The 27,792-nt window shown below is 37.9% G+C and overlaps 1 protein-coding gene across 10 annotated transcripts; it reads left to right on the top strand.

Annotated features, from left to right (window-relative positions):
- CF2H8orf89 (chromosome F2 C8orf89 homolog) lies at positions 1 to 26,900 on the top strand. Of its 10 annotated transcripts, none has more exons than XM_042923568.1 (7): positions 1 to 87; positions 16,629 to 16,795; positions 18,285 to 18,426; positions 20,452 to 20,547; positions 21,778 to 21,833; positions 24,175 to 24,210; positions 26,604 to 26,900. In XM_042923568.1, the coding sequence occupies exons 2-7, from the start codon at positions 16,672 to 16,674 to the stop codon at positions 26,750 to 26,752; spliced, it is 603 nt and encodes a 200-aa protein (XP_042779502.1). In that variant the 5' UTR covers positions 1 to 87; positions 16,629 to 16,671; the 3' UTR covers positions 26,753 to 26,900. The 10 variants fall into 10 exon arrangements, with proteins under 10 accessions (XP_042779502.1, XP_042779501.1, XP_042779507.1 ...); XM_042923567.1 differs by having other exon boundaries at positions 4 to 87; positions 16,632 to 16,795; XM_042923564.1 differs by lacking the exon at positions 1 to 87 and adding an exon at positions 479 to 795 and having other exon boundaries at positions 16,632 to 16,795.
- The last annotated feature ends 892 nt before the right edge of the window (positions 26,901 to 27,792 follow it).

The raw sequence follows: 27,792 nt of genomic DNA, 5'->3' as shown, positions 1-27,792 counted from the left end.
TGACTGTCACTTAACCTAAGATTGGGCTGGGCAAGTATTGCTGGGCTGTTTGAAAGTTCCAGACTCATCAATACACCGGAGAGCCTGGTTAGTTTGAATCTTAAAAATGCAACCCAGGGAACTGCGTATCACCAACCTGTTCCAGCCGCCCACTACCCACCCTGTCGATGCATGGCACAACTTTTCGTGCCCCACTGACCTTGTGCCACCACTGACTCCTATACACCCGGCCTTGTTTCAGCACCCTCCCTCCCACCCCTGCAGCTGTGACTGCAAAGGCCGTGGCAACGATAGTAGTTGTCGAGTGAGTCCTAGCGGCCTCCTAGCCGCCCAAGTGCTTTCCTGGCGCGGCACCCCAACTGTTGGTCCCTGCTACTGGGGCCGCGGCCGGTGACCTCGCGCGGGAGGCAGCCGGAAGCCCCTGGCGCCTGGCAACCGGCACGCATCGGGCGGGCGGGGCTGCAGCCACCGGAGCCGCAGGCCGGGCCGGGCGGGGCTGAGCGGCGGGCGTGCCGCGCTCCCGAGCGTCGCCGGGCTGCCGGCCGCCGAGCATGTTCGCCCCGAGAGCCGCGCCCCTGAGAGCGACGGGCCGCCCGCCCCGCCCCGCCGCCACGGCCAGCCCCGCGCCTAGGCCGGGTTGAGCCAGGGGCTCGGGTCGGCTGGGGGCCGTCGCTGGCTCCCGCGCTGTCCGCTGCCCCCCTTGGCCCCGCCGCGGGAGCCTCAGACCTGGGCACCACCGCCGAGGTCCAGGCACGCGAAGAAGCCCCGCCCCTCCGCGGTGGATCTGCGGGGACAGTGAGTGCGGGAGATCTCCGGGGGAGCCCCGGCCGAGGGGCTCCGGGGGGCCAGAGGACCTTGCAGGGGCAGGGCTGAAGGGGAGGCGGGGGCCCAAGAGGTCAGCTGGTCAGGCCCCTTCCTGGGCAGGGGAAACTAGCCCAGCGAGGCTCGTGGGTCACTCCAGGGATTCTCTTGACGCACTTGGAGGGGAGCTGGCGGGTATGCGGGGGCTGAAGGACCGGACCAAGGCTGCTGGGCGGGGTCGGGTGAAGCGGAGAGACGGGACGAAACCCGGGCACCGAGGACAGGCCTGCCAGATCTGTACGTGTCCACACTCCTCAAGCTCCGCACAGGCTGTAGCGTGGACATCCGTGCGTCAAGTGGACACGCCCTTACAGGGTGGCCCTCCAGCCCGCCCAGGATTTAAACTGAAGCGGGGCGAGGGAGAATGTGTTTACCCTCTGCCCTTGACTGCCACCGTACTTCCCTCACTTTCCCTCTTGCACCCCGCCCTGTGGAGCAGAGCTTGGGATGGTCAGCGTCTTAGCTCTGGCCCCGTTTTCACCGCCGATTTTGCTTTGTGCCATTTCTGATTTACCTGAAGTTTGTTGTTGGTTACTTTTTTCGTGGGTTAAAAATACTGGGAAAAAATTGTGCAGTGTAGAGAGTCTGTTCTATTGTATGGGTCATTCTACCCTACAACCTTTTTGGGGTCATTAAACGTGAAAACGGAAGCCTCTGTCCAAAGAAATGCAATTTGGCCACCATTTTCAGGGTATTGTCCTCTGCGAAGCACAAGAATTCCTGCCCTGCTTTGACTTTTTATCTGCATTGCTAATGGTGAATTTAAATGGCCCTTTCCGGCGGCATTTCTTCAAACATACTCCTGACATTTCTTTTTTTAAGTTCTTACATTTTTGAAATTACATTATAATACATTAGTAGTTGTCATTCAAACAGAAGTATATAGCCTTAGAGATGAAAGCCCTCTTTACCTTTTCCTTCTTTCTTTCTAAGACTTCTTAGAATTATTTTAGTGTTTATCTTTCTACTCTTTTTGCATCTGTTTTTTCTATCATCATTGGAATCATATCTTTTGAGAAGTTGTCCTGAACTTAACATGTGGCAGATACCTTTCCCCTCAGTTTATTTAGGTCTGCATTGATGTGGTAGAGGTGATCCGTATGTAATTTATTGTATTGTAATTTACGTAACCATTCCTCATTAAGATTGGTTCCGATCTTTCCTTGTTACAAGTAATGCAACGGTGAACATTCCCATACATGGGAACAGTTCTATAAAATGAATTCCTTGAAGCAGAATTGCTGGGTCAGATGTATGTATGTAAAAAATTTTTGGTAGCATCTTGCCTTACAAAAACTCTTTAGTAATTTATATTTCCATCAACAGACGGTGTTGAGAAAAATCTGTGTTCATTATTATTTAAAAAAAAATTAAAAACATAGTTTCCACTTGTTGAATGTTTATCACATGTCCAGCACTGTGCTGAAAACTTTACATGCATTTTGAAATTTAATTCTCACTAACCCTATGAGAATCTGAGGCACTGTTATTTTCTTCATGACCCTATAGTTATGCAGCCATTGAAGGGCAGAATCAAGATTAGCATCCAGACTCATTTTACTCCAATTAAATAAAATGTGTTCTTTGTTGGGTATGAATTCCTGGTCAGTAATTGACCGGAGAATTGTGTTTCATCGGGTTATTTGAAGATTAAATGAGATCGTGCTTTTGGTGCTACAGTGTTATTAGCAGCTCTTTCCGCTCCCAACTCCTATAGAATTGGACACGGTGCAGTGCTTTCGATGATTCTCGTTTCTCTGTATTGTCTGCCTCTCCAATCACCTCTCAGCCTTTTCTTTATCTTCCTCGTTTGTGTACATTTTAAGGAAATCTGGCTTTCTTCTCCCTCTCAAGTCTTCTTTGGCAACTTTAATCCAGTCTCTGGCCTTAATTCTTACTAGGTGAACAGATAACTCTTAAAATTTCTTCTCCCAACCAAAGCTACAGTCCTCAATTCCTACAATTTAGATCCAGTTTCCATAGCTCAACCTGGATGTCCCGCACTCCTTTTATCTAAAACTGAGCTCTCTGTTGCTCTCCACCCCCAGACTAGCAATTTCTCTTTGCATGTAATTCATAATTCTCTTAGTCACCCAAGTTCACAGTCTCAGTCATCTTTGACTCTTTTGTCTTTGCTGAACCTCCTAAACTCAATCAACTTGTGTTCTCACTGTTGCTACTCTAATGTGAGCCCTCTGGCCTCTTTTTAGTATAGTAACCTCTTAACTTAGATCCAGTCTCTGCCAGATCAATCTTCCTAAAGCTTAGCTGTGAATTTGCCGCACCTCTGTTCAAAACCCCACCAGTGCCTTCCTGTTGCTCAAAGAAGGAAGTGCAAACCACGTTGGCTGGCATTCAGATTCGTCTGTGATCTCCCCAATCTGCCATTTCTTTATCTCTCACAGCACCCCTATCTGAACCCCCTCTGTTCTCCAGGGCATCTTTCACATCTATATCTTTTCCTGGAATGCCCATACCAACATTTCTGCCTGTCTAAATTCTATCTGAATGTCATTTTCTAGCTTTTCCAAGTCTTTTTGGAACTTCTATGTGAAAATAATATCTGCCTTCTTTTAACCCTCCTGATGTGAGATAGCTATCTCCCCTCAGGCTGTAATGTCACACTTTGCCTTCTCTTACAGTTGTATGAGTGGCTACTGTTTTTCCTTTTGGATTGGAACTTCTGTGAAGGCAGAATCTCTATTTAGTTCATCTTCGTATTTGTCATGCACATGGCATATTGATTCGCACATAGTACATGCTTAGTATATTTGAATAAGTGAGCTAATATCGTCACACTTGGGCAGGTATTACTCTGTTGCTAGATATGATGACAAACAGACCTCAACGTTTTAGTGACTTAACATGCAAAAGTTTATTCTTGCTCACCTAGCAATTCCAAGGCAGGTATTCCTGGTCAGCAGGCAGCTTTCTTCCAATTGGTTGCAGGACCCAGACTCTACCATTTATTAATACTTCCCTATTATGTCACTGCAGTCAGCAGAAGGGAAGGGAGAAAGTACGGAGAAAGCGGACCTGCTTCTTAAAAGCTTCTTGCAGAGAGTATTACACATTACACTCACTCAAGTTCTGATCACAGGGAGGTAGCCATTTCTCAGAAACAACTCTATTCTCTGGAGGAGCAAGAGTTTTAGTAGACATTCCACCTTCTGTGTCACAATTTCTACTTAGGAAAACCCGTGGGACTGTGCTTGACCATCCCTTGCTCAAAACAAAAGCAAGGCTCCCACTTTCCCAATCTGGTTTGGTTAGCAAATGCTCTCTGTTGTACCACAGAAATGAAACACAGCTTTATCATCAGGATTTATCATCATGGGGGCACCTGGGTAGCTCAGTCGGTTGAGTGTCTGACTCTTGATCTCAGCTCAGGTCATGATCTCACAGTTCGGGATTTCAAGCCCTGCGTGGGGCTCGGTGCTGACAGAACAGAGCCTGCTTGGGATTCTCTCTCTCCCTCTTTCTCTCTCTCTGCCCCTCCCACACACTCTCTTTCTCTCTCAAGATAAATAAACTTAAAAAGAAATGTTTATCGTAATGAACTATAGCTGCTTGTTTACTTTGTTCCCCCCAACATGCTATACGCTTTTGCGTCTTCATCATTTTCGTATTTTAGCTCCTAGAACAATGACTGGCATTGTGGATAAATAAATAACTAGCTTTCTCACTGAATCCACAACTTGTCTTAATGTTCACTTGATAAATATTTTGCTTTAAACAAAGCTAAAAATAAAGATAATCTTACCATCTGCCCCTTGATGCTTGGGTTATTTTCAGCCTTTTTTCTTTTCTATTATAAAAAATTCAGGATTTGACATCCTTGAAGATAAATATTTGTATATATCAATGATCCTTCCTTTAGGATAAATACTTGGAAGTGGAGTAGCTGGGCCAAAAGTATGTAAGATTATAAGGACATATATGTTGCTAGATTGCTTTCTGGAAGTATTATACCCATACATACACTGAAACTTTATGAGACCACCTGTTTTCCTTGAGCCCCATCTTACATTGTCTACTATTAGAGAAAACTCCTTGCCATTTTGATTGGCAGAAGCCGTAGCTCATTATATTATTTTGCTTTTATTTGAGAACTAGTGAACTTTTATTGACCATTTGTATTTTTTTTTTTTTTTTCTGAAATGAACTATCTGTTCTTTAGTAAATACATTTTCTATAGGGTCATTTTCTTTTTCTCTTTTTTTCTTTTTTTTTTAAATTGAAAAAATATTTGGTTTTTATTTAAGAGACAGAGGGAGAGAGAGATGGTGCCTGAGTAGGGGAGGGGTAAAGAGACAGAGACACAGAATCTGCAGCAGGCTCCAGGCTGCAAGCTGTCAGCACAGAGCCCGACGCGGGGCTCAAACTCACAAACTGCGAGATCATGACCTGAGCCGGTTGGTTCCAATTGGTGCCATCCACTTGAACTATGGCAGGAAAAGAGTTCGCTGTTAAACCCTGCCAAAGTTGGACGCTTAACCAACTGAGCCACCCAGACACCCCTTTTTTATTTTTAAGTATCTTTATATATAAAAGAAATCAAATTCATCAGTGTTTTTATGTCCTCATTTGAAAAGTTATGGGAACTTCTGAGCAGTGTGGCAGAATGAGCTGACAGGGAAGGGACTCCATTGTATTTCAGTATATTTCCAATGCTGGGTAAAATATAATAAGATAATTTATGGAAATGTAGCTGAGCTAGAGACCATGGGAAGGAAATCCCCAGGTGCCACAAATGAAGGAATGCTCACATAGGAAGCCACTGTTGAGCATCTGCCGAAAGCTGGAAGTCACAAAGGAGTACTGTTCCAGTTACTATGACTGCATCACAAATTTCTCCAAAACTTAGTCGTGGAAAACAACCATTTATTGTGCTCAGGGATTCTGTGGGTCAGGAATTCGGACAGTGCACAGCAGGGACAGCTTGGCTCTGCTTCATGATGTCTGGGGCCTCAGATGGAAGAATTGAAAGCTTGGGGCTAGAATCACCTGCAGGCTCATTCATTCCCATGTCTGATGGTTGATGCTGGCTGTGGACTGAGACCTTAGCTGTGCATGTCAGCTGCAACCTTATATGGTGGCTTCTTCTTGTCACCTGGCTTCCTCACAAAATGGTGGCTGGATTTCAAAGGTGAATATCCCAAGAGAGAGCCAGCGAAAGTTCTATGACCTTTTATGCCCTAGCCTTGGAAATCATGCAGAGTCACTTCTACTATACTTCATTGACTCACAAAGTTAGTTTCAGGGAGGGGGAACACAGACCTCACCTCTTGAAGGAGGAATGTCACTATCACATTGAAGGAAGAACATGTAGGAATAGACATGTTTTAGTGCATCCTTCTTTGAAAAATTCAACCTGGTACAGACACTGAGATGATAACTACAAAAATGCCCCCTCATTGGCCTGAGAAGGTTACAAGGAAGCTTGCCATCCATTTGAACTATGGCAGGAAAAGAGTTCACTGTTAAACCCTGCACATAGACTCTGCACAGCTTCATACCCACACAGCTCAAGTCTGGTGTCTGGTGTCACATTACCACATGCTTCAGAGACCACAGTCCAGGAAATTGACATATTAACTGGTCTGGCACCTCCAAAACCCAGGGCGAGACAGAGACTAATGGAAAACTCTGTATAGCAAAGTTCTCATAGCTCAGGGAATACTAGACTCCTATAAATAGCAATCTCTTTAAAGATGAGCTCACAAAGTTTACAAATTATATAAGGAAATAAGCCCCAAAGAAGGAGACTTGGCAGATGCAGGAAATGGGAGATGTAAACCACCAAACTGAATAGAACATCATGGGAAAATAGTTAAATTTGTAATATTCAAGGAGACAAAGGCATGGAAACCATAAGGCAAGAACAGGACAGTATGAAGAAAAAGAGGAGAGGTCTAGGGTTACAGCTTTACCCCGAAAGGAAAAGAGGAAGAGAGGAAGAGGTGTTGAGTCAAGCTGTACCTCTCGTACCCAGCCATTACTTGATTCTTGGCCTATGATAATAATCATGATAATTATGATAATAATAGCAGCCATCACATGTTTCTGCATATAAAGACACCTTTACTGCAGTCTGAACTGAAGGTTCGTTTTTGAGAAGTAAAGCAGCATACTAGGCATTTAGCTAGATGCTTTTTTAAAATTACCTTTAAACTTCACAATAACTCTGTAAGGTAGAGCTTATTAGTTCCCTAGGTAGGGAGACTGAGGCATGGAAAGTTTAATAAGAAAATAAATATTTTTTCCCTATCCAGGAAGAGATGACAGGAATAGGGATTATATAGGTGGATGGGATGTATTGTAAGTAAGTTGCTGTCAGAAAAATGGCACCAATAGAATTGCTTCACTCAGGGTTGGCACACACCTTCAATTTGTAAAAAAACAATTATCTGTGAAGTATAATAAAGCAAAGAACAATAAAAGAAGATAAGCCTATACATGTGTGTATTATACATATTTAATATATTTAGGTTCATTGCAGTTAATATTCTTATCCACGCTTATAATTCTCATTTTTGGTCGGTTGGGAACCTTTTTAGGTTGATGACTAATGATTATAATCTTCATTGATAGATTACTAGGTCTCTGGAATGGCAGTATGTTCTAGGCTCGTCTTGTACATTTCCTTCCACAGACCTGGAATCAGCTATTTCTTCAAGAGGCCCTGGTTGTCTGTGGCTTAAGAAAAAAATTGTTTTTAATTTAAATCCAAGTTAGTTAATATATAGTATAATAATGATTTCAGGAGTAGAATTTAGTGATTCATCACTTACATACAACACCCAGTGCTCATCCCAACAAGTGTCCTTCTTAATGTCCATCACCCATTTAGCCCATCCCCCCACCCAACACCCTGCCAGCAACCGTTTGTTCTCTGTATTTAAGAGTCTCTTACAGTTTGTCTTCCTCTGTTTTTATATTGTTTTTGCTTTCCTTCCCGTATGTTCATCTGTTTTGTTTCTTAAATTCCACATATGAGTGAAATCATATATTTGTCTTTTCTGACTTATTTCCCTCAGCATGGTACACTCTAGTTCCATCCATATTGTTGCAAATGGCAAGATTTCATTCTTTTTGATCACCAGTAATATTCCATTGTATATATATAATAAATCTTCTTTATCTGTTCATCTGTCGATGGACATTTGGGCTCTTTTCCATGCTTTGGCTATTGTTGATAATCCTGCTATAAACATTGGGGTGCGTGTGCCCCTTCAAATCAGCGTTTTTGTATTTATGGGTTAAGTCACATTTTAATTATTAGGTTTAGTGGACAGAGATAGAAAACAGTTTTTTTGTCTTTTTTCTTTTTTAGATGAAAGTCTTATACTTCCAATTCGTAGTTGGGACTTCAGGGTTTTTGCTTAATTTTATTGATGATAAGTCTGTATCTTTTTCTCCCACTCTAAAAATCCTGGTTCCCATCAGCACCAGTATAAATGTTCATTTACTCAACCAGCTATCTTGAACTATAAAGTAGATACTATATATTGAGGGCATTGGAGCAGTAAGATAGAAGTGTATGGGGGTCCCTGATATCTTGGCACCAAAGCTTAGGTGTCTGGCCAGGCTTTTATCTGAGGAAAAATCTTTTGTTTAAGCACATATTTTGGATTTTCTATCATTTGAAGACTGAATAGTACAGGTGACTACTATGGGTTTCCAATTTTTAAAGGATTAGTGTATGGCAAATGCATTTAATACCAACATGTTACTGAACTTACTGTTGTCTTTGATACAGAAGACTTTTCAGAGTATTTTTCTCCCTCAAATGTTACCAAGAATGTCAACAGTTATTACTGTATTGTAGAATTGTGAAGATCTCAATTGTAGTATATTATCCTTTTTTTGATAATTTTTTTGATTTTTGATTTTTAGAAACTGGTTTTGAGGGAGTGAATAAATTTTTATGTCTACTTAATAGAATTTTAAAAGTTGTCTCCAACACATATTTTATATAGGCTATGATGTAGTGTTATGTATTGAATTTTGTCCCCCACCCCAAATTCATATGTCAAAGTCCTAACTCAACCTCCGAATGTGACCTTATTTGGAGATAGGATCTTTACAGAGGTGATCAAGTTAATATGAAGTCATTAGAGTGGGCCCTAACCTAGTATGACCAGTGCCCTTATAAAAAGGGGTAATTTGGACACAAGACATGTATAGTGGGAAGGTGACGTGAAGACAAAGGGAGAGGACAGCCTTCTACAAGCTGAGGAGAAAGGCCTGGGACAGATCTTTTACTCACAGCCCTTAGAGCAACCCAACCCTATCGACACTGATTTTGAACTTCCAGCCTCCGGAACTGTGAGACCCTAAATCTCTGTTGTTGAAGCCACCCAGTCTGTGGTACTTTGTTATGGAAGCACTGGCAAACTTATATATATTCTTGTTTTTTTTTGCACTGTTTCCTTATTCTGCCTGCTGTTGTTTAATAGAAACATTTTTTAAAAAATCTTTGATTGTAAAAGGCAGATATTTTTGATTCTCACTCCCCCATCTCCTCCAGGATAATGCTTCATTAGTTCTTTTCCTCTTTTGTATTTTCAATCTCTCCTTTTTGATTGTCTTTATCCTTAGAGGACTATACTCATGCTCAAGAGTCTCTCACGTTTAAATACAGCTCTTTTGGCAGTATGTTGCTCTCTGATGAAATTGGTCATCACTTCCTTTTCTTTTCCTTTTTTATTTTATTTTATTTTTTTTAATGTTTTTTTAAATTTATTTTTGAGACAGAGAGAGACAGAGCATGAGCAGGGAAGGGGCAGGGAGAGAGGGAGACACAGAATCCAAAGCAGGCTCCAGGCTCTGAGCTGTCAGCAGAGAGCCCGGCGCGGGGCTCGAACTCACGGACTGTGAGATCATGCCCTGAACTGAAGTCGGACGCCCAACTGACTGAGCCACCCAGGCGCCCCTCCTTTTTTTATTTTTAAAGTTTATTCATTCATTCATTCATTCATTCATTCATTCATTCATTCATTCTTGAGAGAGAGAGAGAGACCACAGAAGGGGCAGAGAGGGAGAAGGAGAGAGAATCCCAAGCAGGCTCCACACTGCCAGTGCGTAGCCTGACGTGGGGCTTGAACTCATGAACTGTGACATCATGACCTGAGCCAAAGTCAAGAGTCAAACACTTAACCAACTGAGCCATCCAGGCATCCCACCACTTCCTTTTTCTTAAAACTCTCTTTGCCTTTGGTTTTTATTGGCACCCCTTACTTGGTTCTTCTCTTTTGCCAGTCCTTTTTGGTCTTCTCTATGGTCAACAGATTCTTCTTCTGTCTTTCAAATATTAGTTGCCTTGGACTTGCTCTTATTCTTCATAACTCTTCACTTGTACACTCCACTCACCCTGGACAGCTTGATCTGTTCTCAAGGCTCTACCTGTGCTGATGCCTACCAAACTGAATGTCTTGGCTAACCTCACTCCCACCTCTGGATATCCCCTGCTGTGAATGTCACACAGGCACCTCAAACTCATTTTATGCACAAGTGAATTTCTCTTCTCACTCACACTGGTTCCTCACCCCATCTTCCTAACTTTGTGAATAGTACCAGTCATATAGAGTCCCCAGGTCCTCTGGATGTCACCTCATTCACCTCTACCCAGCTTGGCTTTCAGTCTGCTGTTTCTTTGGTTTAGGCCTTCACTACTAATGGGTTTTGAATGACTAGATTTAGGAGAAAAGAGAGGTTGTCGCTGTTGCCTACCAGCTTTCTACTTTGTGCCATCGAAGGATGGCAATGTCATGTACTATGTTAGGGAATACTGAGGGAAACAGATTTTGATGGGGTTAACATATTTTGAGGGAAAATATCTAATAAGTAGTCATTTATATGTGCCTATTGCTCAGAAGAGAGGCCTGAAGATACAGATTTAGGATTCTTTGAAGAATGTCAAGGAAGACATTGTCACTCTGGCCATACTTAACTGCTTGCATTCCTTGTATAGAGCACTCTTTTTGATACCCCTGTGTCATCACCCAGCAGTGACACTCTAGAGTGCCCTGACCCACTCCCCCTGACCTGGATTTGGCTTAAGACTTAGCTTAAGGGTCATCTCCTCAAAGCCTTTCCTGAGAATTAACTACTCCCTTTGTGTTTCCACAGCACCCCTTATGCACCTTTTAACTTGAGATTTACTTTTTACCCAACACCAATATATTTTCTTTCCCACTCAAAACTTTTTGATGGATTTTCAGTGCACCTAGAATAAAATCCAAACTCTTTATGATGTATAAAGCCACAAAATATCTGATACCTGCTCTCTCTCCAGCCTTATCTTATTCCCCTCTTTGTTGTAAGCCATATATGTAATTTAAAATTTTCTAGAAGCCACATTACAAAGGTAAAAAGAGACAGGTGAAATTAATTTAAATAATCTATTTTACTTGATTCAACATATCCATATATTATCAACATAAAATCAAAATAAAAATGATTAATGAGATGGTTTACATTCTTTTTTTTTCCATTCAAAGTCTTTGAAATCTGCTGTGTATTTCACACTTCCAGTACACCTCACTTCTGACTAGCCACATTTCAAGCGCTCAATAGCCACATATGGCTAGTGGCTACTCTATTGGACAGCATAGAAATTGATCTTTTTCTCCTTTAGAACATGCCAACCTTATTCTGGCTTTGGGCTCTTTGCACTCACTGTTCTCTTTGCGGAGAATTCTCTCCCTCCTTACGTTTTCTCTGAATATCTCTGCTTCTGGTCCGTTTGGATCTCTGCTCAAGACCACCTCATCTATACGGTCTTCCTTAGCTACCCAGTCCAAAGTACTTCCTTCCCCTTGGCACATTGCCATGATGAACTATATAGTCAATCCTTAATATTCATGGATTCTGTATTTGCTAATTCACCTACTCGTTAAAATTTATTTGTAATTCGGAAATCAGTAGTTGTGGTGCATTCCTAGTCACTTGCGGACATGTGCAGAGTTGTAAAAAATTTGGGTTGCCTGACATACACTTTGCCACTGAGGTCGAACAAGATCATAGTCCGCCTTCTTGTTACAGTGTTCATACTGTAAGGAAATGTCCTTTTCACTATCTATTTAGTGCCATGTGTTTTCACATGTTTGTGCTTTTTTTGGTTATTTTGCTAGAAGTGTAGTGCTGAAGTTCTGTCTGGTGTTCCTAAGCACAAGAAGATGATGCTGTGTCTTATGGAGAAAATACATGTGTTAGATAAGCTTCCTTCAGGCATGAGTTATACTGCTGTTGGCCATGGGTCTGATGTTAATGACTCAACAATATATATTAAATAAGGTATATCTTTAAACAGAAACACACTACAAAGAAGTAGTATTGGTCAGTTGATAAAAATGTTGTAACCAGAGGCTCACAGGAACCTAATTTCATATTTCCTCTAGGAGCAGTGGTTCTATATCTGCTACTTTAGCGTTTATGGCAACTTTATAGGACACAACTATTGTGAATAATAAGAATCAGCTATACTTTCGTTGTATTTTATCTAAAATAAACTTTATTAATTTCTTTGCTCATTTAATGTCTGTCTCCCCTTACTAAGCTTCAGAACAGAGACCTTATCTGGTGCCTGACATAGGATTGTCATAAATGAATGAATAGATGAATAAATAATGAATAATGAACAAACATTTAATTAACATGTCCTTCTAGTTCTAAGCTAGGTGATAAAAAGATAATCTTAATTTAAAAAAATATTTGGAATATTTTTAATACAAAAAAAAATGTTTAAACACAACCATGTTTTGAGGTGCCTTGAAAATATAGTAATTGTTTTGTAGCTGTTTTAAACAGTTAGTTTATCTCAATCCTGAGTCTCCTTACCATTAATTTGCAAAAGCATTTGTTTTGAGTGAGTTTTTATGGTCTGCCCTAGAACCTAATTAAAAAATCTCTTTCTCTGTGAGGTTTTTCTATCAGCCCTTTTTATTTTTTAATTTTTTTTTAAAGTTTATTTATTTTGAGAGAGAGAAAGAACATGTACACAAGCAGGGGAGGGGCAGAGAGAGAGGGAGAGAATCCCATGCAGGCTCCTTGCCGGCAGACACAGGGCTCAAACCCACGAACTGTGAGATTATGACCTGAGCCGAAATCAAGAGTTGGATGCTCAACCAGCTGAACCATTCAGGTGCCCCACTCCTTTTTATTTTTTAAGACTTATAAAGTAACCTCAATTTTTCTCCCTCCACTATAGTTGGTTATGTTTTGAGGAAACATCAGATCAAAAATGTGTGTGTGTGTGTGTGTGTGTGTGTGTGTGTGTGTGTGTGTGTTTCCCAGCACATTCCTTAAGTTGTACATTCTTGCACCTGTGGGCTTTTTTACTCCTTCTAATTATGGAAAATTTCAAACATAGACAAAAAACTGTAGAGATAATAGTATGATGAACCCTCTTGTATTCATTGTGTGAACCTTTTTAAAAATACTCCATGTTAAGAAAGTTTTCTCTTAACCTGATTTGAAAAATACCCCAAGAGGCATTTAATTGTTAGTCTCTGGTTGTTTCTTCTGTCCTGATAGAGAGGTTACTAAGAAGAGAAGGAGGGTCTGGCTTGAGGCTGAAAGAAAACTCTCTGGTCATTTTCACCTTTACAAGTAAAAGGAGAAAGAAGGACTTAGAATAGAGTATGGATTGTGATTCTAAGAGTCTTTTAAGACTTTGAAAATTATAATTTACTCCATATTTGTCATTTAAAAAAATTTTTTTTGATTAAAATTTTAGTTAACATACAGCGCAATATTGGTTTCAGGAGTAGAATTCAGTGATTTATTACTTACATATATTTTTTAACATTTTAATTTTTTTGTGGTAACATGAGATTTACCCTCTTAACATATTTTTAAGTGTAAAATACAGTATTGTTGTCTATAGGTACAATGTTGAACAGCAGATCTCTAGAATTTACTCATCTTGCATAATCGAAACTTTATACCCACTAATTAGCAGCTCCCCATTTTCTCCTCCCCCCAACCCCTGGAAACTACCATTCTGTACTTCTATGAGTTTGACTATTTTAGATACCTCATATAAGTGGAATCTTGCAGTATTTGTCTTTCTATGATTGGCTTATTTCACTCAGCAGAATGTCCTCAAGGTTCATCATGTTGTTACATATTTCAAGATTTTGTTCTTTTTCTGTGGCTGATTAATATCTCATTGTGTATATATATATATATGTATATGTATATGTATATATATATATATACATATATATATATATACATATATGTATGTATGTGTATATATATATATACACCACATTTTCTTTATTCATTCAGGTGTTGATGGATTTTTAGATTGTTTTCACATCTTGGCCATTGTAAAGAGTGCCAACAGTGAGTATGGGAGTGCCGGTATCTCTTCGATATTCTGATTTCAGTTATTTTGGGTTAATACCCAGAAGTGGGATTGCTGGATCCTAGGGTAGTTCTACTTTTACTTTTTGAGGAACCTCCATACTCTTTTCCATAGTGGCTGCACCATTTTGCATTTCCACCAATAGTGGACAACAGTTCCAATTTCTCTACGTCCTCATCAATACCTGTCTTTAAGAAAATTTTTTTAGGGCGCCTGGGTGGCTCATTCGGTAAAGTGTCTGACTCTTGACTTCAGCTCAGGTCATGATCTCGAGGATCATGGGATCAAGCCCCACATCAGGCTCTGTGCTGACAGTGTGGAGCCTGCTTGGCGTTCTCTCCCTCTTTTTCTGTTCCCCTCCCCTGCTAGCACTCACTCTCTCTCTCTCTCTCTTAAAATAAACATTAAACAATTTTTTTCTAGTAGCTATCATAATAGGTGTTAGTTGGTATCTCACTGTGCTTTTGATTTGCATTGCCCTGATGGTTAATGACATTGAGCATCTTTTCATATACCTTTTGGCCATTTGTATGTCTTCTTTGAAGAAATGTCTATTCAAGTCCAAGCCCATTTTTAACCAAGGTTATTAGTTTTGTTTTGTTTTGTTTTGCTTTGGAGTTATGTATTTTGGATATTAGCCCCTTATCAGATATGTGATTTGCAAATATTTTCTTCCTAATGTTTTTCTCCAGAGGTTTCCTTTTCACTCTGTTGATCGTTTCCTTTGCTATGCAGGAGCTTTTTAGTTTTATGTAGGTCCCACTTATCTATTTTTTGCTTTTATTTCCTGGGTCTTTGGTGTTATATCCATAAAATCCTTGCAAGATCAATGTCATGAAGATTTTCCCCTATGTTTTCTTATAGGAGTTTTACAGTTTTAGGTCTTAGGTTTAAGTCTTTAATCCATTTTGAGTTGATTTTTGTACATGGTGTAAGGTAAGGGTTCAGTTTCATTCTTTTGCATGTGGATATCTAGTTTTTCCAATGACATTTGTTGAAGACATTGCCTTTTCCTTATTGTGTACCCCTTGGTATCCTTGTCAAAGATCAGCTGACTGTATACATGTCGATTTATTTCTGGATTCTATTCTTCCCGTGGTCTGTTTTTTCTAACAGTACCATATTGTTTTAATTACTTTAGCTTTGTGATATATTTTGCAATTAGGAAGTTTGATGCCTCCAGCTTGATCTTCTTTCCAAGATTGTTTTGGCTATCTAGGGTCCTTTGTGAAGCCATATGAATTTTTGACTTGTTTTACTATTTATGTAAAAAATGCATTGGGATTTCAATTGCATTGAATCTGTTGATCATTTTGGGTAGTATGGTTATTTGGACAAAATTAAGTTCCAGTTTGTAAACATGGGGGATGTCTTTCCATTTGTTTTTGTCTTTAATTTTTCATCAGTGTTTTTCAGTGTATAAGTTGTTCTCTCCTTGGTTAAGTTTATTCCTAAGTATTTTTTTCTTTCTGATGCTATTGTAAATTTGGTTGTTTTCCTAATTTCCTTTTCAGATAGTTTATTGTCAGTGTATAAAAGTGCAAGTGATTTTTGTTTATTGATTTTGTATCCTGCAACTTTGTTGAATTCCTTTATTTGTTCTATCATTTTTTGGTGGAGTCTTTAGGGTTTCTGTCATCTGTATATAGGGATGGTTTTACTTCTTTTCCAGTCTAGATTCCTTTTTTTCCCTGATTACTCTGGCTATTACTTATAGTTGAATAGAAGCGGTAAGAGTGGTCATCCTTGCCTTATTCCTTACCTTAGAGGAAAAGCTCTTGATTCTTCACCATTGATTGTGACATTAATTGTGGACTTTTCATGTATAGCCTTTATAATGTTGACCTAATTTCTCTCTATTACTAGTTTGTTGAGATTTTATCATGAAAGAGTGTGGAATTTTATCAAATGCTTTTTCTGCATCTATTGAGATGATCATGTGATTTTTTTTTTTATCCTTTATTCTATTAAAGTGGTATATCACATTAATTTTGGGGTGTTGAAACATCCTTGCATCCCAGAGATAAGTACCACTTGGTTATTGTGTATAATGGTAATATATTTGAGAGAGTCCTAAGCATTTTATTGTCTTGTACACAATAACTTGCCATTGGACTTCAGTTTTTTTTATATTGCTAAATATCTGTGACTTAGGATTTGAAAGAATTCATTAAAATGTTTTAAAGGACTCCTACATCTGTTTTAGCTACATTATTAAAGGCCTCTTACTTTAAAATCCCAAGAATATGTATTCACATGTTATAAGTGAACTTTTCATGTAAGTCTATGTTAGTATTTACTCTGCATGATGGAAAACAAATTAGAAAGAGTATTTATCTCTGCAATACTTTTTTTTTTTTTTTTTGTATTTTGTGTCCTGTATCTGAAGCAGCATCTCACTTTCATCAACACTGCTGAAAGAAGAAGAAACAATGCCAGTGTTATCCCCTGAAATCAAATTTGATACTTCTAATGTCACCAGAAATTCCCTTGACTGTTTTCTGTTTGAGAGTAGTTGGAGGAAAGCAGTTTTGGAAACACAAAAAATGAAGAAAGGTAACTTGTTTTTTTACAGTTATTTTGCTGAAGAAAATATAGCAATAGTGCCTTCAATTTACACATGTATTTTTTTTAAGCAGTCGAGAGACATAATTTTTGTAACATTTATGTCAGGATAATATCCTGAGCTTATGGAAAATAAAAATGGAAGCAAATTAGAATTAATTTACTTAATGTAATTCTGTAATCATGATGGAAGCAAATTTTGAAGAACTACTTCTCTTGATATCAGTGCAGTAATATCTCCATTGAGTCATTCTACTTTTCCTAAATTGTGTTTGTTTTTAAGCACCTCAAGTTGGTTTTTATGTTTTAAGAAACCCAAATCTTTGACAGCACCTTTTTGTATTAGTAATTCTAACCAAAACTTTGGTTTTTGTGTGAGTTATATGGAAAGTATCTTATATTCTATAGATGCTCGATAAAGACTGATTTGAGGACTTTTGATATGTGTATGAATGTATTAATAGCTTAATTTTAATTTATATTTCAAGTTATATTATCTTATTTATCCTGAATTCTGTCTTCAGCTTTATAAGTAGAGATGTATTTCTTCAAAATCACAAAATTCAAACTCCCCAACCCATTTCATCACTCCTGGTTTTGAATGTGTTGCTCTATTTCTTCAACGTTTTCACTAGATTCCCATTAAAGATACTTTAGTTTATCTGCCCTTTTATACCCAAATCTAATTGCTGAAAGGAAAATTTGTATGTTTTTTGATCAGGAGAAGCAATTTTTTTTTTTCCAAATGAGAAAATATCAAACGTTGCAAAATAGCATTTGGAACATTTACTATAACTCCAGTCCCATTAGATACTATTTTTATTCCTGTGCTAGACTTACTTAGTAAGGAAAGCTTAAGGGGCATCTGGGTGGCTCATCAGTTAAGTGTCCGGCTCCTGATTTTAGCTCAGGTTATGATCTCAGGGTCAAGGGATCAAGCCCCGCATCAGGGTCTGCATTGAGCGTGGAGCCTGCTTGGGACTCTCTTTCCCGCTCTCTCTGCCCCACCGCCCCCCCCCCCCCCCCCCCCCCGCTTAAAACAAGAAAAGAGAGAGGGGAAGTTTAAAAACCAATTCTCAACATTTAATTTAAAGATCACCCGAACCTTTAATTTCTTAATCTGTTTTTTTTCCATTCATTGCCTTCATTTTGAAATTGTGTTTTGTTTTGTTTTAATAATTTGACAGTGTCTTTGTCCAATTTTATGTGAGGTCAATAGGAGAAGCAATCTTGATGCTTCAGTGTTAGTGTTCCTAGATTTGGTATGAAATTAATCATCTCTTCCCTACAGTCCCTATAGTAGGAGTTAAAAGGTATTCTCTTGGGAAAGACACTAGATAAATTACAGTAGCTTTATTTTTCTCTACTTAATGACTGATTTAGTATATTGTATTATGTGTTTTAGTATGTCACAAAAGAAGACATTTCATGAAGAAATATAGTTGATTATGATACTATTTTTAATTTGAATACACCACAGCATTTGGTCTAGAAGAGCTCAAAGAATGTGTCAAAATGCCATATTTACCAGGACTGCAAAGGTGCCAAAAAAGTGTAAGTTCAAGTCCACTGGAAGTTCATCCAAGACTGCTGGATACTGATACCGAGATGCCTCCAGTCAGGTACACCATTTCTACTCAATTCTCTTTCATTTGACATTTTTTTGTAGTAACAGCTAAATGTAGAGGTTTCCTGGCTAGTGAATTTAATTCTTTCTTGCCCACTAATAGTTTTTTTTTCATAAAATACTTCATTTTTTAAATCTAAGGTAGCAGTTTTACTCAGTTTGACAAGTAGGCACTTTTCTCAGTTTTCAAGTGACATTGCCTGAAAGGATTTAAGGAAATCCTTTTGAAAGTATTTGTTGCCCTAGAATAGATTGCCTATGAGAATATTGGGATTTTTCACAATGAAAATAAATGAACTCTTTGCAATATTTTGTTTCTAGTTTGACTGATGTAGTGTGAGGGGAGATTCTAAATGAGATGTCAGCCTAATGAAAACCCTGCACTGACTATCAGAATGGAGTTTGTCAGCCAGAAAAGTCCCACCCACTTTGAATATTGGCGTTTAAAAACATTATCATAATTGCCTTCCTTTTTATAAATCAGACTGACTGACATACCATTAAAAGAAAACCCCTTTCTCCAAAGGGATCTATAGTAAGACAGTCTCGTACTCTATTTTGTTGCTGCTTTGGTTTATGTATTTATTCATCAGGTATTTATTGCACGTCTAGTACTTGTTCACTCTGCCAGCCTGAAAAAGACGAAGCATTTATAGTCGTCTGTGTTGTTACTCTCTTTAGGGGAAAATTTATGTTTTCATATTCTCTTTCTGCTATATTGTGCTTTAAAGTCAGCTAGTTATACGTAGCACACAAATATCGAAGTCTTAGAATATATTTCTTGAGCTTTCCACTAGTGTTACTGTTCTTGCTAATTACTCTTGAAATAAATTTTGGTCATATAAATGGAGAACTACAATATGCTAAAAATGAAAAGTTGTGCATTATTTATGAAATTATGAAAACAAATAAGAACTTTGAAGAAAATTTGGAAAAAGAAAAACAATGCTTTGATAATATGCCTATCCTCACATATCCATTTTTATTATCGAGTGTTGGTTCTCTTTTCTTCCTCATTTTCATGGACTTTTATTTTAGCTGTGATTTTAGTGTACTTACAATTTTTTACTCTGCCTTTTTAACTTATTATCACATATATTCACTTTTTCAGGTCAGTGCATAATCTTCAGACAGTCCTTACTGGCTACATTATATCCCACTGATAGATCCATGGTTTATTTAACCATTTCCTATCATTGTACTTACAAGTTGCTTTGACTTTTTGGTTTCCTAAGTAATATCACAATGAACAACAGCATACATGAAGCCTTTCTCATCATTTTTAATATTATCTGAGGGTGGGTTTCCAAGCTATAAAAATATTAAAGCAAAATTACTCTTTCTTCCATGAGTCAATGATGCAATAAGGCAGATTGAGGGATAGTGGAAGAGAAAGAGTAAGCTGCTAGTGGAGTAGATAATGGGAAAAGAGGAGGAATGGCAGGGATAGAAAGGAGAGAGGCTTTTGGAAACATGAGTAAAATACCTGCTTAAGGACAGTGAGTTTCCATCTTTACTGACACACCTGTGTCCCTAACATTCACCTCACTCTTGTCATTTTCATCGGGAGCCCCAGGGCCCTTTGAGGAGGGTGTAGGACTGCCTCTGGCAATGGACTTTTCTTGGTACAGACCAGTCTTGTTACCCTTCTTCCAATGCATATGATCCATCTTTAAGATACTGGAAGCCCCGAAAGCACTCCTTGTATTAGCCCAATTACCTCTTAATTTTAAGTCTTCATTTTACTTCCTACTGTTTTCACTCTATTTCAGCTTTTTTTTCTTCCCATTTGCGATTTAGCTGTCTGTGCAATGACTCCTCACCATTTTACATGGACTCAAGTGTGAATTTACGTAGTCAGTGAGAGATCATTTCAATATATTAAATTCATGCTATGACAAGTATCCTTCATATACGAAGTACAAGAATGGTGGCTTCGTGCCGTCATGTTTATGAAGTGCTTGGCAAACGTAAATGTTAGTTCTCTTCACTGTCTTTGAAACAAGTGTCTTTATTTTAGCCCTTCTGGTGACAACCTGTCGAGTTGCCTGCAAGTATTTTATTCTCCTCTGCATATTGCACAGTGTCCTGTGAGGGAACAGCCGTGGCAAAGCAGGAAAGTAACTCATTTTTCTTTGTCTTGTGTACAACCCCTTAACACCTTGTTTCCCTCCATATGAATATTTGTGAACATTTGTTTTTAAAATGTGGATAAAAGTTTGTGTTTTCAAATTTCTTTAATTATAATCATACATTTTCAGTGACTTTCAAGGCACATTCTGGTAATATAACTGATAGCGGTAATCCTAGAGGTAAAGGGCATCTAAAAGTTCTGGCTGACTTCTAAAGTTTAATATAGTTACAGGAAGTTTGCAGTTCACATGGATTATCTCCCCCACAGCAGATTCAATCATGACACACTTCCTCTAATAACCCACTTGTTATGCAGGTCTGTTCCAGTAGGAACAAAAGTTAATTAAGATAAAATTCAGATTTTATGGTGATTAATAGGTAAAATGTGCACAAATAAGTGATAGTTGATGTTTGGCATATCTAGATACTCTCTTAATCTAATCTTGACTACCTTCCTCTTAGCATTCCCTGAATCATGATTAGATAAAGTTTAGATAAAAGTAAGATAAATAGGGGAGCCTGGCTGGCTCAGTTGGTTAAGCATCCGACCCTTAGTTTCGGCTCAGTTCATGATCTCATAGCTTTGTGGGTTCAAGCCCTGCCTGGGGATCCACACTGAGTGTGGAGTCTGCTTGGGATCCTCTCTCTCCCTCTCTGCCCCTCCCCAACTTGCGCTGTCTCTATTTCTCTCAAAATAAACAAATAATTAATAAACTTAAAAAAGTAAGATAAATACGGGAAAAGTCAGATATAACACTTACCTACTGGTAAAATTTATTAACAAAAACGGACGGATTGAGTTGGTTCGTATCTGCTTCTGATTGGATTAGTTACAATAGAATGAATTCGCCTTCTTTAATGTTTATTCATTTTCTATGTGATGTCTTTCACCAAGTGAGACAACTTCTTATCTCTTACTATGTATTTTAAATTAGTGTACTCTGGGACGTCTGGGTGGCTCAGTCGGTTAAGTGTAAGGGTCCAACTTTGACTGAAGTCATGAGTTCAAGCCCCACATCTGATTGTTTGTTGTCAGCACAGGACCTGCTTCCTATCCTCTGTCTCCCTCCCTCTCTCCCCCTCCCTGTTTGTGCATGCTTGCTCTCTCTCTCTCTCTCTCTCTCTCAAAAATAAGTAAACATTAAAAATTTTTTAAAAAATTAGTGTACTGTGGATTTATATAAACTTATTTTATGAAAATATATAATTTTAGGACAAGGAAGACTAAGGAGACATGCACTGTAGTACCAATTCAGGAGAAACCAAAGGGTAAGTTGGCTCATTTTTTTTCTCCTACTACATGTAATAGGTTGTCTAATGTTTATATTTTTAACTTCCTTTCTTTCCACTGATTTAATTGCTTTGTTCTGTTAATGCTTCTTTTAAGCTTTGTCTATTTTGTAAACTTAGTGGATGCTATGTCCCATGTGCACATACCTTTATTATCTCAGGACCCTGGGATAGGCTCTCACCATCTCTCATGTGGGCCATGGCATAGCCTGCATAGCATTTGAGTTTCTGACTTTTGAAATTTTTCAAAGCTGTGGCAATGTGATGCTGAGACACTGAGTGTAATTCCCCAGGAAGGAACTTGATGATGCCACTCTCACTGTTAAGGGTGCATGTTGCCTCCAAAATGGCTTGCTGCAAAGCAAACACTGAATGCTTTTTCTGTTTTTACCTTTTTAAAATAAAAGTGAAAATCTTTATTGGACTTCTTTCAGTTAGCAAAAACAGGTACTAATGTCAGTGTTTCATAAAAGTGAAGTGGCTTAGTATGAACTTTTGAAAGGCTGGGGAATACCTGTATTATATAGCTGTAAAAAAGGAAATCCTATTTGTTGTGACAAAATGGTTAAATCCAGAGGGCATCATGCTTAGTGAAATAAGCCAGACAGAAAAAGACAAATGTTGCATGGAACTTTTTTCTTACTGGAATCAATCGCTTATATGTGGAATCTCAAGGGGGGGAAAAAAAGCTCAAGTATATGGAATAAAATGGTGGTTACCAGGGTTTGGGGCTGGGGCAAATGGGGAGATGTTGATACAAAATTACAGCTCTGAGATGAATAAGTTCTGGGGATCTAATGTATAGCCTAGTAACTGTAGTTAATAATACTGTAATGTAGACTGAAATCTGCTAAGGTAGTAGATCTCAAGTGTTCTCATCTCCTTCCAGAAAATGTAACTATGAGAGGTGATGGACGTGTTAATTAACTTAATTGTGGTAATCATGTAACAATGTATATGTATATCAAGTCATCATGTTTTATACCTTAAATATATACAATTTCTATTTGTCAAATATACTGCATTAAAGTTGGGGAAAAAGTGGAAAACAACATCATAGGATTAGTAATATGAAAGGTCATTAGAAAATACCCAGTTAAAGTGAAGGGAGAAAAAACATAATACTGAACACAGTGTGCAAGTCATTATGTGACAAGGTAAACCTGCTTTACATGTGTGTAATTCTAATTCCAGAATAAGAGGAGAGAGAGTAGGACAGAAACACTATTTACATACTGACTGATAAGTTCCCAAATTGATGAAAAATACAGAGGCACAGATACAAGAAGTTCTATGAATCCTCAGCAGGATAGAAACAAAGAAAACCACAGGTAGGCACATCATAAGAAAAAGACTAAATTAAAACAAAACAAAACAAAACAAAAAACCCAAAAGAGAAAAAACAAATGTTACTTTCAAAGGAGCAATGGTAAGACACACAACTGACTTTTTAAATGTAGACAATGGAAGCAAGAAGACAGTGGAATGGCATTTTCAAGTGGTAAAAGAGAGTAACTGCCAAACTTGAATTGTATTCAATTCAGTGAAAATATTTTTAAAAGTAAAAGTGAAACAAATACATTTTCATTCAGATAGAAGTTGAAAGAATTTCTTTTCTGCAGAGCTTCACTAAAAAATATTAATGGAGTAATGATACAAAATGAAAGTACAACTTGGGAAAGAATGAAAAGTGGTAGCGGTAGTGTTACGAAGTTTAAAAATATATGTAGAAATAATATACTTGACAATAGTAGCACAGAGGTAGGAGGGGCATATGTGGAGTTAAAATATTGTAAGATACTTGCATTATCTGGAAAATGGTGAAATAACAAACTTAAAGTAGATTATAATATATCAAAGAGACGTGATAATCTGGTAACCACTAAAAGAACAATAAAATAATACAAGTAACAAGCTAATAATAGAAAGGGGAAATATGATAAATAACAAGAAAATACTTGATCATTTCAAAAGAGGACAAGAAAGGAGGAAAAAAGGAACATAAAACACAGGACAAATAGAAAACAACTAGTGAGATTGAAGATTTAAAGTTAAACATAACAACAATTACATTAGATATAAGCAGACTAAATATTTCAATGAAAGAACAAAGTATCAGACTGAGAAAAATAACTATATGTTGCTTACAAGAGGCATACCTTAAATTTAAGGGCAAGAAGGATCAAAAGTGCAAGGATGGAAAAATATAAGCCATGCAAACACTAATAAAAAGAATTGTGTAGGTACACTAATATCAAACAAAATAGACTGCAAGGCAAGAATTATTATTTTAATATTGATCCAATCATTTTAATTTTAGGATTTATAAGGCATTCTAATTCTTCAATCAATTTTGGTAAGTTATATTTTCTAAAATTTTTTGCATTGTATAGAATTTTTCAGATACATTGGCACAAATTTAGTTTTATTCTATCTGTACTATCTATCTCTTTTTTTTAAGATTTTATTTTTATTTATTTTTATTTTTATTATTATTTTTTTAAGATTTTATTTATAAGTAATCTCTGCATCCAATATGGGGCTCACAACTACAATCCTGAGATCAAGAGTCACATGCTTTACCTGTTCCTCTTTTTCTTTTCTTAATGTTTATTTATTTTTGAGAGAGAGAGGGAGACACAGAATCTGAAACAAGCTCCAGGCTCTGAGCTGTCAGCACAGAGCCTGATGCAGACCTCAAACTCACAAACCGGGAGATCATGATTTGAGCCAAAGTCAAATGCTTAACCGACTGAGCCACCCAGGCATCCCCAACCTTTTCCTCTTTTTTAATGCTATTTCTTTGTGCCTTCTGCATTTTTTTGATTGCTCTTATGAGACTTTTCTCTTTTATTAGTCTCTTCAATCAAGAACTTATCTAAAAACTCTTTCTTATTGTAAATTTGTTTTCTACTTCGTTGATTTCTTCTCTTTCCTGTATTAGCTTTTGTCTTCCATGTTCTTTGGGTTTATTATTCTCCTAATGTATATCTTATATCTAGCTTATTAATTTTCAAGCCTTCTTTTCTGACATAGAGATTTTGGGTTTAAACCTCTGCATGTATAACTTCTGTTGCATTGCACAAGTTTTGTAATATTTTATTATTTAGTTACAGATATTTTAATGTTTATTTTGATTTCTTTTTTGACTGATGAATAATCTAGAATGTATGTATAAATATCTAAGTATTTGAGAATTTAAAATTTATCTTATTATTGACAACTTTCAACTTAACTGCAATTTTGAAATTTTTTGACATTTGCTTATGGTCTAGAATATAGTGCATTTGTAGCCAGAGGTTTTTCTTTTAATGCTTATTTATTTTGAGAAAGAGATAGAGAGCAAGCAGGGGAGGGGCAGAGAGACAGGGAGACAGAGAATCCCAAGCAGACTCTGTGCTGTCAATGCAGAGCTGGACGTGGAGCTTGAACTCACAAACCGTGAGATCATGACCTGAGCTGGAATCAAGAGTTGGAGGCTTAACTGACTGAGCCACCCAGGCACTCCACCAGAGTGTTTTTCTAAGTGTCAGGTTCATTGTACTGCTAAGAACGGTATCCTGATCATATTCTTCCCCTCTATCTCTTTGTCTCTCTCTGAACTTTCTACTTATGTTATACACTCAAATAACAAACCAAACCAAAAATAACAACCATACTGGAGAACTGTAGATAGTTTTTCTGATACGTGACCATTTGAAATTAAATAGTAGTATTTTAAAACAGTTTGAATCTTATATTTTCAAAGTTTTATATGTTTTGTAATAGAAGTATTTATACATAGTTACATATTTAGAGCAATAGGTAGTATTTGCATAGGAAGTTTGATTATGATGAATCTGGGTTCAAATCCTTTGCCCTTGGCAAATTTTTTAGCCTTGGTAAATCTTCTTTTTATATCTGTGGTCCAAGATACTACTAGTTACCTATTTTATAGTGTTGCATGGATGAAATAAATGTAAAGTACTTGGCCCAGAGAGATCATTCAATATATGTTATCTATTACTATTATTACTACCACTCTATAATAGAAGCTTGAGTAATGCTGTTCAGTTAGTGAATGATTATTTTACTTTACAATTTTACTATTTTACTAAACCTAGCATTTATGAGAAACAGCATATTTGGAGAAAATAACTTGATGAGCATATAAGTTATGAAACAAGTTAATTATTTATGGAGATTGTGCCTTTTGCTTTGGAATAAATTCCACAGCCATCCCATGTTTTAAGAAATACATAGTCAGGGAGTACCTGAGTGACTCAGTCAGTTAAGTGTCTGACTCCTGATTTTGGCTCAGGTCATGATCTCATGGTCATGGGATCAAGCCCCATGTTGGGTTCTGTGCTGACAGCGCAGAGCCTATTTGGGATTTTCCCTCTGCCCCCCCTCTCTCTGCCTCTTTCCTGCTTGTACACATGCATGCATGCTGTCTCTCTCAAAATAAATAAACATTAAAAAAAAGAAGTGCAGACTCAGATTTAGTTTTATATGATTAAATACAAACATATAGGTTGTTTTAGTTAAATATTTTTTGAGATGATGTAATATCACACTCACTTTAGAAGGTAAACACTTTCTATTTCTAATTCAAAGAATGTGATATATCAAAAACTAGTAGTGTTTAATGGTCATTTGAGAAAGAGTTTGTTTATTTATTTATTTATTTATTTAGAGAAAGAGATAGTTTAGAGCATAGCATTCCATGCACTAACTTAACTTTAATAGCTGATTTCTTTTTCTTTACAGGTTCTGGTTTCAGCGATCCTCTTGCTGGAGCACCATCTCAATTCTTACAGAGACTTTCCAAAATGGCCATATTGGAGTATGATACCATTCGTCAGGAAACTACTAGAAGATCAAAAAAGGGCAAGAAACGAGACCTGCGAGACTGCTGATAAATATCACGTGGTATGATGCTTTCTTCACTGATATGTAGGGTTTATATATTTTTCCCTCCTTTTTCTTTTTTTGATCTGTGATATGATGTGCAATGATTTACATAAAAATGGAAATGTAAATAGGAAATAAATATTTTATGTAATATACAGAATTGTTTGTATTTCATTAACAACTACAAAAAAGAAATTTAAGTTATAGTCTATAGGAACACAACATAGGAGAAATTACATTCCATGAACTTCATGCTCATTGATTGTATCCTTTGACTCAATTTGACACATGTATTTTGAGTGCCTATCTGCACAGTAAATGACTTTGCAGGGAATTTCAGAAAGATTCAAGACAGAGTGAATAATTATTGGGGTTAGAAGATGCCCAGGGGCGCCTGGGTGGCGCAGTCGGTTAAGCGTCCGACTTCAGCCAGGTCACGATCTCGCGGTCTGTGAGTTCGAGCCCCGCGTCAGGCTCTGGGCTGATGGCTCGGAGCCTGTTTCCGATTCTGTGTCTCCCTCTCTCTCTGCCCCTCCCCCGTTCATGCTCTGTCTCTCTCTGTCCCAAAAATAAATAAAAAACGTTGAAAAAAAAAATAAAAAAATAAAAAAAAAAAAAAAAAGAAGATGCCCAATACGAACCCCTCCTTTTCCCTACTGGAGTTTAAAAACAGTTGTGAGATAAGTATTCAAGCAGATGAAAATATTGGCTTTATTTGCCAGTAAAACCTGGAAGGAAAATCCTGTCTTAGATGTGTGGCAACAGAGGGCCTCCTAATCCTGAACTTCAGAATTGGACAAAGGTACGTGCTCGGGCATTGCTGACAAGCTCACCCTCCACATCAGAGATGGAGACTTGCTCCCTCTCTTTGGGGAGGAGGAGGGAAGGTCTAGGTCAAGAGGAGAACCCCTCCTTCAGAAAGCCTTGTGGAGTGGGGGACAAGCGTCATCAATACACCTCCCTGAGAAATGGTGAGAAGTCAAGGATACGAATGACTAATCCAGTGAAGAGCGGGATACAGGCCATAGGAGAACCACAGAGTGTT

Source organism: Panthera leo, chromosome F2 (genome assembly GCF_018350215.1).
Source record: "Panthera leo isolate Ple1 chromosome F2, P.leo_Ple1_pat1.1, whole genome shotgun sequence".
NCBI classification, from domain to species: Eukaryota; Metazoa; Chordata; class Mammalia; order Carnivora; family Felidae; genus Panthera; species Panthera leo.
Note: the sequence above shows the minus strand (reverse complement) of the source record. Positions and strands in the feature narration are given on the sequence as shown.

What these genes read in the sequence shown, in the direction of transcription:
- CF2H8orf89 (XM_042923568.1), top strand. Translation starts at nt 16,672, where the DNA reads ATGCCAGTGTTATCCCCTGAAATCAAATTTGATACTTCTAATGTCACC. An exon ending in AACACAAAAAATGAAGAAAG is followed by an intron (nt 16,796 to 18,284) that starts GTAACTTGTTTT and finishes AATACACCACAG; the next exon opens with CATTTGGTCTAGAAGAGCTC. An exon ending in ACCGAGATGCCTCCAGTCAG is followed by an intron (nt 18,427 to 20,451) that starts GTACACCATTTC and finishes TCTTTATTTTAG; the next exon opens with CCCTTCTGGTGACAACCTGT.